This window comes from Ascidiella aspersa, chromosome 9 (genome assembly GCF_963924565.1).
Source record: "Ascidiella aspersa chromosome 9, kaAscAspe10.2, whole genome shotgun sequence".
In the NCBI taxonomy this organism is placed as follows: domain Eukaryota; kingdom Metazoa; phylum Chordata; class Ascidiacea; order Phlebobranchia; family Ascidiidae; genus Ascidiella; species Ascidiella aspersa.
In genome coordinates this window covers 12,209,102-12,221,371 of record NC_139455.1, presented here as the reverse complement: position 1 = coordinate 12,221,371, position 12,270 = coordinate 12,209,102, and the positions used below count along the sequence as shown (strand labels likewise).

The following is a 12,270-nucleotide window of genomic DNA, read 5'->3' as shown; positions in this document are numbered from 1 at the left end:
GGATGGTGCAGCTGGAACAGTCGTCGACGTTGCAACAGGAAGAGTCGACTGCTCTTGAACATTTTCAGCAGAATTGCGGTCATTCAGTAAAACACAATTAGAACTTGTTGTGCTGTTGGCAAATGCGGTTTCGGGGGTTAAAGCAGCAGTACGTGTTTTCGGTTTACCAGAAAAGAAATGCTTTATACTTCGATTGTTAAGTTTATCAGAGGATAAGCGTTTATGCTGAGACATTTTCACCTGAAATAACTCACAAAAACTTAATATTTTAAGTTGAAAAACAGAAAGAGTATTTAAGAAATAGCCTATTCTAAATTTTATCGCTAAAACAATCTTTCTATCTCAAAAATGCTCAAAATAGCAACTGTCACGTCTTCCTTTTCTTTTACCAGGAAAGAGATCGCTGATCAATTAACGACTGACAAACATTAATCTCTAAAGATGCGGTACAAACCTAGGCATTTAAACTACATACAATCAACGCAACATAAAATGAATTATTCGACAATGCACAGCTTAAATGATTGTGACAGCGACCTAACAGCCCAACACGGCCGCCAAACAAGTTTGCTGCACAATCAAACAAAGTGTTCTTGTTGGCTTCGGCTTGTTATGTTTCCACACGTAAAAACTGATCATTATGCGCCATAAATCAGAAATAAACATTGACGAGTATCGAAGGTGCAATTCTGTTGTGAATAACTCTTTGATTCAGCTGTTAACTGTACCTCCACTTATTCTTTTTTCCGGATGTGAACTATTGATCGTAGGCTATATTTATATTATCGACAAGACGTAGCGAGAAGCAACCATTACTTTTCTGCTGTAGTTGCAAGTCCAAATGTTGGGAAACCGCTGGAGAAATGTGGGGGACCGTTTCGGTCCACCTTAATAAAAACACTGAACCTAGCGTAGATGCTAGTTGCATCGCAAGCTGAACAAAGCAAGAGATATGAGCGAATTCTGTATTGTCTCCTTATTCATATCACGTAGCACACCCGGCTGCATACATTTTTTATAGCGGCTTATGATGTTACTGAAAAAAGATTGCATGAAAGTAGTTGAATTGGGCAAAAAATAAGCACATGAAAAATTGTATACTGGAATTCTTAATTGCACAAATACAGCCTGAAAATAAGATCCACATGTAATTGGGTGAAGTCCCGCATTTAACTTGAGAGCCACGGTTTGGCCCTGCCTGGTATTTTTAAATCCAAGGTTGATCATATCCCATCCCTGCCTATGTTAACAGCAAAAGGTGTTGAACAACTCTTAATCACCATGTTACCTAAATTGCACATGGATGTTTATATTTGTGTGAAACAAAATAGTGTTAGTAGTGTTCAATTTTTAATACCTTCTTCAGGTTCAGACTCCTACTTTTTTCCACATAATCAGTCCGTCTCAAGCTACGCCGTCTTCACCACCAGTTTTAGTGTATCCTTATCCAGGAAGGTCCTATGGTGCTGTGTCGGGTCCGCGAACAGCTAGCCCAGTTAGTACTGTCAGGTAAGGCATACAATTTTAATGACTATTGGTCCCAAACAAATATAGAGTTTTTTTTTTAAGTTTTGGCAAGCTCTATGTTATTTTTATCAATAGTTTGAAAAAGGTAAAATAATTGTCAAGTGCTCTGCAAACTTTGGTTTACATTTTAGGAATTTGATATAATATTGTCGCTAATAAAAAAAAATGTTGTAAGTCTAAATTTATGGTTTTGAGAAAAACGCATTTTAATGTTTTTTGTTTTAAAAAGTTTTTGTTGACAAAACAGAATAATTTCAATATATTATTAAAAAAGATGTTGTACCAGTTAAAATTCTGATTGCCTGTTTTAGGCATTGAATATTCTATATTAAAGTTGTTTTTTATGGAGTTACGACAGTTTTTCATAATTGGATCATTCTGTTTAGAAAAAGTTACTACAACCACTCACTATAACTACTGTTTTGAAAATCGGGGCGGTTTAACTTTCGAAATGCCCAACACGAACAGAGTACCATGATATTTTGCACCCCTTTGTTCTGTTTTCGATGGTTTCACCCATCGCTACGCTACTAAATTGGTCTTGTGTTGTTAATTTGGTTATTTCATAAAACAGTGGTAACTTTAAAAAAAGGAATACAAAATCCTTAAACTGACATAAATGGACACATACAACACATATAATTTTATAAGAAACAATTGCATCTACTATACTTTTAGGAAATTTATATCTAAGAACTAAAGAAGCTAGAAATACGACACTATGGCAAAAAACGCCCAACATTAGTACAAAAATCCAAAAAAAAAAACAATTTTTGGCATTTTTTGGACTTTATGTACAAACCGCCACTAACAATGAACTATTTTTATGTTTTCTTTCTGATATGTAATTCCAAAAAAGAATTGCATTTGGTATGATCATTATATAATATTTGAGGGGGGCACAAGGCTCACAATTACCAAAAAGGGGCTGTAGAATAGTTCAGAACCACTGCATTAAACACTAATGATACACACAAGCATGTTGCACATGGTAAAAAGTGTTTGCACTTAATATTCCGGAAAACAATCCAGGCCGGCTGATGCAGAAATATATAAACACACTCAAATAGTAAATCATATGAAAAAAAAACAATAAGAATAGGGTGGAAATTTTCAGACAGCCTCCTGTCATTTTGATAAGCGTATTTTCGCCAAAGTCCTCATGCTATAGAATACACAGTGGTTAAAAACATATTTAGCATAGTGGTATATGACTCTGGCAAAATATACATCCTTACATTTCCCACACAGTTTAATTATAACAACTGTTAATTTTATGTTAATGGGTTTTATAAAATCAGTATTCTGCGACAAAAAATACCTAAATGTGAAAAAAATTAACATGAGATAAATTTTACTGCGTGATACACTAATTCTGTTAAAAGATGTTCTAAATTCAACATTTGGCTAAATCTTATTTTTTTGTTTGATAGGGTGAGTATTGGTTATTGCTCATTTAAACTGTTAGATCAAATAGTTTTTTTGCTGGGCATGGCCTGGTGCTAATTCTCTGTTTACATCCGATATCTCCATTTACTGCATCAGATTGTTAGATTTGTACTAAGAGCATCCCAAATTGACTGTTGAAATACAACTTGACCCAATGGCAAGGGAAAACTAACTTGACCTAATCGCAAGGTGAAAGCATGGGACTACTAAAATAACTAAACAAAACATCAAGTATTGTAGAGTATAGCACAGTCGCTTTTAATACCTACATTTTGTGCCATTGTTTTGATAGTCCCGCCTTTGGAATCCTTCAGCGCGGAAATTCAGCTACTGGTAGTAATAGCGGATCACTACTAAAATCTGCACTTATGAAGAAATTTCCAGTATTTCAATTTCCTCCACCCTCTGCCATACCAAATAACAGTAACATAGATAAAGCAGAAGACTGCATCACCCCAAAGTCTCCTGGAAACGGGCCACCTGCTATTCTTTCTGGCACTACCGACACCACAACAAAAGCAATCTCTGTTAACTCCAAATCAGCTGCAGTGGTTTCTGTAATTTGTAGACCTCATACTTCAGTACAGCTGGTAGACAAAATGTCTGGTGTCAATGATCCATGTTTATCAGAAGCTGCTGAGAAAGACCTGTGATACCAGGTTTTACATTTTGTACTGTTTCATCAAACACTTTAAAAATTGAAAAAAAATTGAATACTGCTTTCTAATCATGATTTTTTTTTAATAAAAAAAAAATCTGAAATTTTTTTATAAAATTATTGAGAAAGTTAGTGATATTACAGTTGTCTTTTCTAGTTTTATCTAATAATTTTAGGTGTAAAGTTTTTAGTTAAATCAACTAATGAAGCAATTTTTGGAAGTTGAAGACTCATGTTGTTATATTATGAAATATTTTTTGCTGTTAAAAGTTTTACCGTTTTGTATATATATATATGTATATATATATATATATATATAATTATATTCACTATGCTTCTGCTGTTCTATTTCGCAATGTTTTTTAATGTGTGGTTGTCAGCAAATTGTCCATATTTAACAAATTTTATCATGGCAGCCTTTTACCCAAATATATCAGCAATTGCCGGGTCTCTGTAGAACACTTAAATGTATAAAAACATAGGTGCTTTACCGTTTTGTGCCAACTTACATGACCATATTCTTGGTGCTATTAGTGCTGCAAACCATGTTCTCGAATTTGATATCGTAAACGTATTTAAATAGTACGCGGGATTTGGAACAATATGTTACATGCACATCTGAATATGTTCCAACTGGTATTGTGATCAGCGCTTTTTACAGAAAAAGTCCATTGCACTTACTGCGCTATACCGTTTCGTTTATTTAATGTATTTTTTACTTATAAGCACCTAAGGTATTTTATTATAAGTTTTGTTTTCCAATATGAAAAATACATCAGTGTAAATTGTCATAAAAGTTAACCATTGAGACGACGTGAAGTAGCATTTCTGCAAAACTTCTAATTTATTCGACGTCTGATTATAGCAGGATTTTTTAGACTATAGCAGTAAGACTGATCTCCAATTCACATCATTGTAGGGTTAAAACACAGTTTGAATAATGCCAAAATAGCACTAATACCCAAGTCAAAATAAGGGCCTATTTACAATTTAAACCAAATCTGTTGGAATAATACCTAACGACTAGAAAAGCCATAAATAAACATTTTGCTGAATCCAAGTCCCAACCCGTAACTTCACCACGAAACCTAATAATTTCAACCACAACGCGAATTCTAACCCTCACCTGATCCTAACGGGGACAAAGAGTCTGGTGTCAAAACAGCCGTTTAAACCAGGTCGCCCAACGTTGATACCAAAACGGCCGATCTCTCGCCGCTGGCCCCCAATCTACCCTCTCCATACAGTTTTAGGCGTTATTTATGTTTTTTAGACTTTATTCCGATGAGTTTACGGTTTATTCCGACAAGTTTTTTTTTTGTGTTCGACTTTTTAAAGTCTTATTTCGGAGTGTATATTAAGGCGTATTTGGCTTTATTATGATAATTCCGCTTTATATATTGTTGTTTTATATGTTTTCTTCTTGTGTTACCGTTTTTTTATTTCGAGGCTTACTTTATTTACCAAAAATTAATCTTGGACATAATTAAACCAAGTTTGTATCATTTGCTACTACGACGGAATAAGACAAATTCGTCGGGATAAGACCCAAACCCGTCGTAGTAAGTTCTATCGAAATCTAAAACAGAAACAAAGCAGTTTAAACGGCGCAAATTGTACGGCGCTGTTTTGGCACCGGACTGTTTTCCTTTGTTTGGAGTTGTAGTTGACATTTTAGTTAGTAAAGGTAAACGTTGGTTACACATCTCACTTTGGCCGTTTAGGCCCTTTCCCTATTCGGTATAGCTTTTCCGAGGATCATAAAAGCCTTATTGTGGTCTTACTGCTAGATTCCTAGATTATGCTTGTAAAAGAGCCTACTTCTGTTGCTCTTATATTTTTTCTATAAATTCAAGGTGCTTAAATATTAGTATAATAATTTTGTATGCGTTTGGTGCAGCCATTTGATTTTTAGTGTGAAAATGCGAAGTTTTTTTACCACCGTTTGTCTTAAAATCCAGCCACGGCGGCCCAAATGTATTTGTCATTAAATCGAATCGTTATTATAGCAAAATCATATTAAAACTTAAACACGTCACGACGTTTTTATGAATATCATTTTTGTGTCGCGAGAAAAATCAGTGATACATGTTTAAAAATAAACGTACGCTTTAAGAACAAAGAAAACGTACGTTTTAAGAATATTTTTTTAGATCTAATCGTAATACATAGTTAAAATTATCTTATTTTTTTGTAAAATGAAAAATTAGTTAACCATGATATGCCCAGGTGAACCAAAGATAGCTAATAATGTTTGAAGACTACACTATTTGTCTGCACTGAACCGATTCTAAGAAACTAATGAAAAACTACCAAATTTGTATGCAGGTATATTTACCCTAAAACACGGCTGCGGAGTCGGTTAGAAATAATCCGAGTCCAACTCCGGTCAAATGTGCGATTTTTGTCGAGTCCCGAGTCCGGCCCTGACTCTGCAGCCTGTGTTCCGCCAATTTAAGTAACTAAAATAACGTGGATATTCAGCAATCAACTTATAGGGGTGTCGTGTAATTATTTCACTCACAATACATGGTTGGAAAATATTCCGCCATAAGCTATTCCGCCTTTGCAATTTAGAGTTGGCGGCTATATCACTTTTAAAATTTGGTACTGTTCATGCGCTTGTCGGACTCTGGTAGTTTTACGTGGCCTTACCCGACTCCGCAGCCCTGCCCTAAAATATATTATCATTGTGGTTAGTCTTAAAATTAAAAAAATATACTTGTTATATAAGTGTTCTTTTTAAATCTGGTTAAAGGATCTTTATGATGAGCTCTAAATTGTCTTTTACTGTTTTTTGGTAAAACATGTTTCCATCACAGCAGTTGATTTATTCGCAACCATATGCTAATTTTCGTTAAATGATTGAAAATGTATGCTTATTTCTTTTATATAGATTGTAAATTTTGTGTTATGAAATTAGTTGACAGTTTTTGTTGTTTAAACCTATTGTTCGTATTGGTGTACCACAACACGCTTGCAATCATCCATTTCTAACAGTTGTCGTTAAGCGATAGCTTTGCAGTGTTTGGCCTAAATCCGCTTCGTTGTACAGTGCGTGATACAGGTTTTCAGGGTTTGTAACCCCCCAAAACAATTTTATGATTTCATGTCGTTTTGAAATGACTTAAATCCCAGTCAACCAACATTCAAAACTGGTGCTCCTAGAGCACTGAGCAAAATGAGCGAAAAAGTTAGTTATGCTTAGGGGCATGTGAAAGTGCACGGAGAAACTATTTAAGCCAGAGATGCCCAACTTTTTAGCTCTTGAAGGTCTTTATTTTTCTCACGGCGCCAGGTGAATTTTTTAGGATGTCTCAGAAAGTTGTCAAATCGTGACGTCATAAAAAAAATCTTAAAAACCCGTTTTGTTGTTGTAACAAACTCGTAGGAAAATATGGAACTAAACTGTAATCTTAAAGCGCGAAGCGCGAAAAAATGAGTTTATTAGGTTTAAATTTGGTAAAACTTAGAATTTAGTCGAAATAGGCTTTGACACATAAAAAGTCCCATATTGTTAGAAACACAAACATTCATGTTCCAATTAAAGAAAAAAATTGTTAGTAATGGGGCGCAACATGCTATGATATAGCCTACATAATACCTTTGATATTAACTTATTTACTTGAAAGAGACTAAAACACTAAAACAAACTTAACAGACAGATAGAAGTAAGTTCGCTCGAAAAAATTGTATTTAGATCCACACCTGCTTGCAATGCTATTAGCCAATCTGATCACCAGCAAGCAATTAGATGGGTGTCTGGCTGCCCTATAATATAAAAAAATCTAATTTTTGACCTAGGTCCTTAAGTTCCAATTTCAGCATTAGGTAAAATTCAAGTTTGTGTCAACGTACTTTCTGTGGTTTATGATTTAATATTGTTGGCTTCATTGGTATTAACAAAATACAGAATTTTTTGTGTGTTTGCCATTTAGTCTTACATGTAGTCTCTCCATTTGCTCCATAACAGTATAAGATACACTCGCACAATCTTATTTGTTTAACCAAGGCTTTCTCTTAACTACCGCGCAACCTGTCCCACAGTTTTACCATAGTTTTCTTCACAACTCGCATAACTCATGCCGGCTCAGCCGATAATTATCATCAATTCTGATTTTATCGTTATGTGATTGACATCACCATTCAGATTGTTCCACATCTCCTGACCTACTATTTTGGCATCAATCAATAAAATCAACTTATTTTAACGCACACGAGAAATCTGTTCACCGAGAAAGCAGCGATTAAGCTCAGCTCACTGATTTAACTGCACTCCCTAAAGTCGTAAAAGAATTTCTATCTGCATTTAGCATATCAACCATTAACGCATGCCAGCACGGGCACGGCCGCCACCAAATGCTTGTTAAAACACGTGTTAATGGTGAGGAGTTAATCAGCTTAAAATAGAAGACTTGTGGAATCTAATAAGAGGTTGACTTTTCTCTGAAAAAATTGGTAGAAATTGCTGAAATGAAAGAGCCTATAGTAGAGGTGACGTGCACGTCCGGGGAAAATGTTTCGAATGACCACTTTTATTGTTGCTTATTCACATAATAAAAAATAGTAAAATTGATATATGTATATTAACATGGTCTACAAGCAGCATACATTAAATAACTTACAAAAAGTTATCATTTTTTTAGTAAATGGAGTCGCACTGCTTAACATAACCGGTTCAGTTGTATTTGGGTTTGAAGCAATTTAACTTTGGGGCGATGAGGAGTATAAAAATATTTAAATTCTGAACAACCCTAATGTACGTGCGTTATAGGCCTATTTTCTAAATACACAAAACCAAATTATCGCCTGTTAGAGAGAGTATGCTCAGAGATACGTGCTACGGGCGTAGGCTAAATGTGTTTGCGTTAACCGGATTTTCCTTTCGTTAATTAAATATTCGTACCCACTTTGGCAGGGTCAATTTTGGGGAGTTTTTCTCTGAAAGGCGCGTCAGCGCAAATGAAGGTTCAGTTAAAATAAATAATTACTAAACACGCCAGAAAATAAATAATTACTAAAAACGCCGCAGGGTGTGATATTTTAAGTTAGTAAGGACCTCATAATTTTATTAGTCAGACGGTTAGTAAGCAAATGCCTTTATTCGTTTGCTAATGGCAATATCTCCATAAAAACGCCGTGTTATGTTTTATTGTAACGGGTATCAGATTATGACTCTTAACGATTTCTATTTCAACTGTAACTTGGAACGAGCATTAAGTTATAAGGCACTGTTTGCATTTCATGAATTTGTACAGCTCGCTACATTAGGCTTACCATGTCCTCCTTTAGGACGACTTGTCCTCTTATTTTAAGAAACGTAAATGGTCCTCCGAGGACGCTTAAAAACGCCCAAATGTCCTATTTTTCGCCTTTTGAGTTAGTTGCTTATACTTTCAACAAGACTTTAAGGCGAGACGTTTTATTTATTTCCACAAAATTAATGTAGCCATGAAACATGCTGAATTGCTGGTTTAACAAAAGGTTTTCCAACAAAAAAAAACAAAAAAACGTTGTCATTGATGATGCTAAATTGTTCGACCAGTACCAAGGCTTGTGCATGTTCGTACAAAGGCGGCACGCAACTGATGCAACTGCATTTTCTAAATTGATGGCACATAAAAAATGGACAGAAAATTTCCTACATTCAGAACCGAAGAAATGTTTAGTGTTCCTGTAAACAATTTCACGTAAAACATCATCAACTCTAACGTAACAATTCTACTTTCGTTTTACTTGCCGGCCAAAAAACGTCCCCTTTTTGGGTGCTGCTATATGGTAGCCCTACGCTATATTATGTGTGCCAATTAAACGCGACGCGTTCTTGTATCCAAGGGCCGACCATGTTTTTGTTGAAGGGAGTTTTTTTAACTTTTAGCAATTATGTCCTAAACGCCTAATGCAGTGTTTCTCAACCTTTTTCACCCTGGGGCGCACTCGTAAACTTTTCAAAACGCGGCGGCGCACCTGACGAGCGAGTCGACTGCTAGCTTTGTTTGGATATTTTGTTTTTTGCTGGCAGTTGTTATTAAATCAGGCTCCTAATTTTATTATCTATAAAGAAGCCAGGCAGAGTCGGTTAAAAATAACCCGACTCCAACTCTCGAGTTCGACTCGGACCAAATGTGCAATTTCGTCAAATTTTGAGTCCGGCTGCCACTCTACAGCCTTTGTTCAACCAAGTACGCAACTAAATTAAAGTGGATTTTCAACTATCCCCTCATAGGGGTGTCATATATCTCATCCACCCACAAACCATTGCTGGAAAATATCCACCATATGCTATTCCGCGTTTTCAATTTGCAGTTGGCGGCATTATCAGTTTTAAAACTGTTACTGCGCACGTCGAACTCGGGACCTGGGGGCTCAGGCAGTCCGATTTTAGCAAAACAAATCGACTACGGTACGTAGAGTCCCAAATCTGACTCCGACTCCACAGCCCTGCTTTAAAATACGATGTGCTTAATAAGACAGGCCTAAATAAAAAGAAAAAAATTAAATAGGCCTTTTATGTTGTAAATTATAAAAACACACGGTATGTTAGTTAGAGCTCGATGGAAACATAGAATAAGGGACGAAAGCAACAACATCTAACTCGGAATAAATCCAAAATTTAACGGAATAATACCTATAAATGGACAAAATAACGCCCAAAACAGTAAAAGCAGGGTGTGGCCTGGGACGGTTAAGGGACATCTTCTTGGCATCGGCCGTTTTGGTGTCGACGTTTGGGTGCCCTAGTTTAAAATGCCGTTAGGGCCCCGCTGTTTTTGCACTGCATTGGTTGCCTCTCTTTGGGGTTAGGCGCGAGTAATGGGTAGGATAAAAATTTGGGTTATGGTTCAAATGATTAGGTGAGTTAGTGTTGAAGTTATGGGTGGAGTTTGGGGTTAAGTAAAAAAGGTCTTATTTTTTGTTTTAAAGGCCTTATTCTTGCAATTTAGGCCCTATTCGGACGAATTTAGGTCTTATTTTGATTTAAACTTTATTACGAGTATTAGGTATTAGTCCTATTTTGGTCTTATTCCGAACTGTTTTTTATACCGAAGTTGATGTTGTTTTAATTGCGGTCTTATGGCGAAAACCCCGCTAGATACATGTTGCAATAATAGGGGCTACGAATCCAGTCATATTGCTCAGTGTTTATTCACAGAAAATAGTGACTAGAGTTTATTTACAAACAGAGTCCTAAAAAAAATATAAATCTGAATGGTCATCTTTGATTAAAAAATCATCTCCAAATAGCCTAATTTAACTTTCCTTCTCCAAATCCCTATTTTTTTAAGAAAAGCTTTAATTTTATTTGTGGATGAGTGTTTTCAATTTGATTCTGCATTGACAATTTTAAACTATTCAAATGTTGGAATTTGTCATTTAAATTTTTAACTTTGAATTCCAGAATTGACCAACGCCATAATAAAACCCAATACATTTTCGGTGTGAGATCCAAGTGGCCTAAATAACATCCTCATTCGCAGGAAATGGATATAAAACGCCGCCTTATAAGGGCCATGTTTTTTTAAACGGCGGTGTTTGTAGACGCTGTTTTGAAACTGGACTGTTCGATAGGGGTTTGTTATCAATTGGTCCTTTATCGATCTTATTCCGAACTGTGCTTTATTCCGATGTTGATGTTATTTTAATTTTGGTCTTATTGCTGGAATCCACTTTTAGTCGCAAATTCTAAAATAATACAGAATTTTTGTAACATTTTTTCCCATTGTCTCGCGGCGCACCTGACAACCTTCCGCGGCGCACTACCGGTTGAGAAACGCTGGCCTAATGTGTTATAGTGGCATACTAAACGAAATACCTGGCGTTTCCCAGGTTAAATAGAATATTTACCGGTTATTCGTAAAATCTTCGTAAATGACATAAATAATGCAAACATATTTTTTTAAATGTCATAACAAATTTGTTTATGCCTGAACGTTTGAACTGAGTGCACTAAATAGAAATTTCAAATCATGTGATGTGAAGTCGGTTAACTATAGCTAGGCTTGACATACGTCCCGGTTTAGCCGGGACAGTCCCGATTTTAAGACCTTGTCCCAGTGTCCCGCCCGGTTAACCAATTTGTCCCAGATTTTTTTATTTGAGATTTACCAAAAGTTTTCTATTTTGGTTGAGATTTACCAAAAGTTTTAAGAAATATTTTTGTGTGGTAAGCAAATAAATTTAAATGGATATTCTCCGTCGGGTGCTGGTAGATATCTTTTTAAGGAAGGTAAGTGAGCGCCGTCGCAACCCGGTCCCCGTTAAACAATTTTTATTTTCAAGGATTTTTTTTCACGTATGACGCTGTTTGGTGCCGGTATCATTTGCTTGAATATTACTCAAGTCTAAACAATTGCTGTTACAACTTGAAGTTTAACGTTTGTTAGTAATTCTATATCGATAAATGTCGCGGCTTTTCAGCATTACAAATCACATTAAAGTCATAACATACTGATTGGCTTAATAGAAATTAGTTTTAATGTTTTCAACTTGAGGCTTATATGTTAAAAAACTCCCTGATGCCTGTTACCGCGCAAAATTTAGGTAGAGTTCGCAAAATTTCGCATTCAATGCGGCGGATTTAATAGTAACCAATTTTCAGTTTCAAACAAGATTTTACCTACGTTCGACGCAATATG

At 35.7% G+C, this 12,270-nt stretch overlaps 1 protein-coding gene across 3 annotated transcripts in view; it reads left to right on the top strand.

The window, feature by feature from the left end:
- The window catches only part of LOC146133026 (uncharacterized), a 64,847-nt gene extending 57,921 nt beyond the window's left edge, over window positions 1-6,926 (top strand). For all 3 annotated transcript variants that reach the window (XM_083397391.1, XM_083397390.1, XM_083397392.1), the window contains 2 exons: window positions 1,367-1,509; window positions 3,269-6,926. In XM_083397391.1, coding sequence (XP_083253517.1) covers window positions 1,367-1,509; window positions 3,269-3,629 — 504 coding nt within the window. In that variant the 3' untranslated portion in view covers window positions 3,630-6,926. The remainder of the gene's footprint in view (window positions 1-1,366; window positions 1,510-3,268) is intronic.
- The last annotated feature ends 5,344 nt before the right edge of the window (window positions 6,927-12,270 follow it).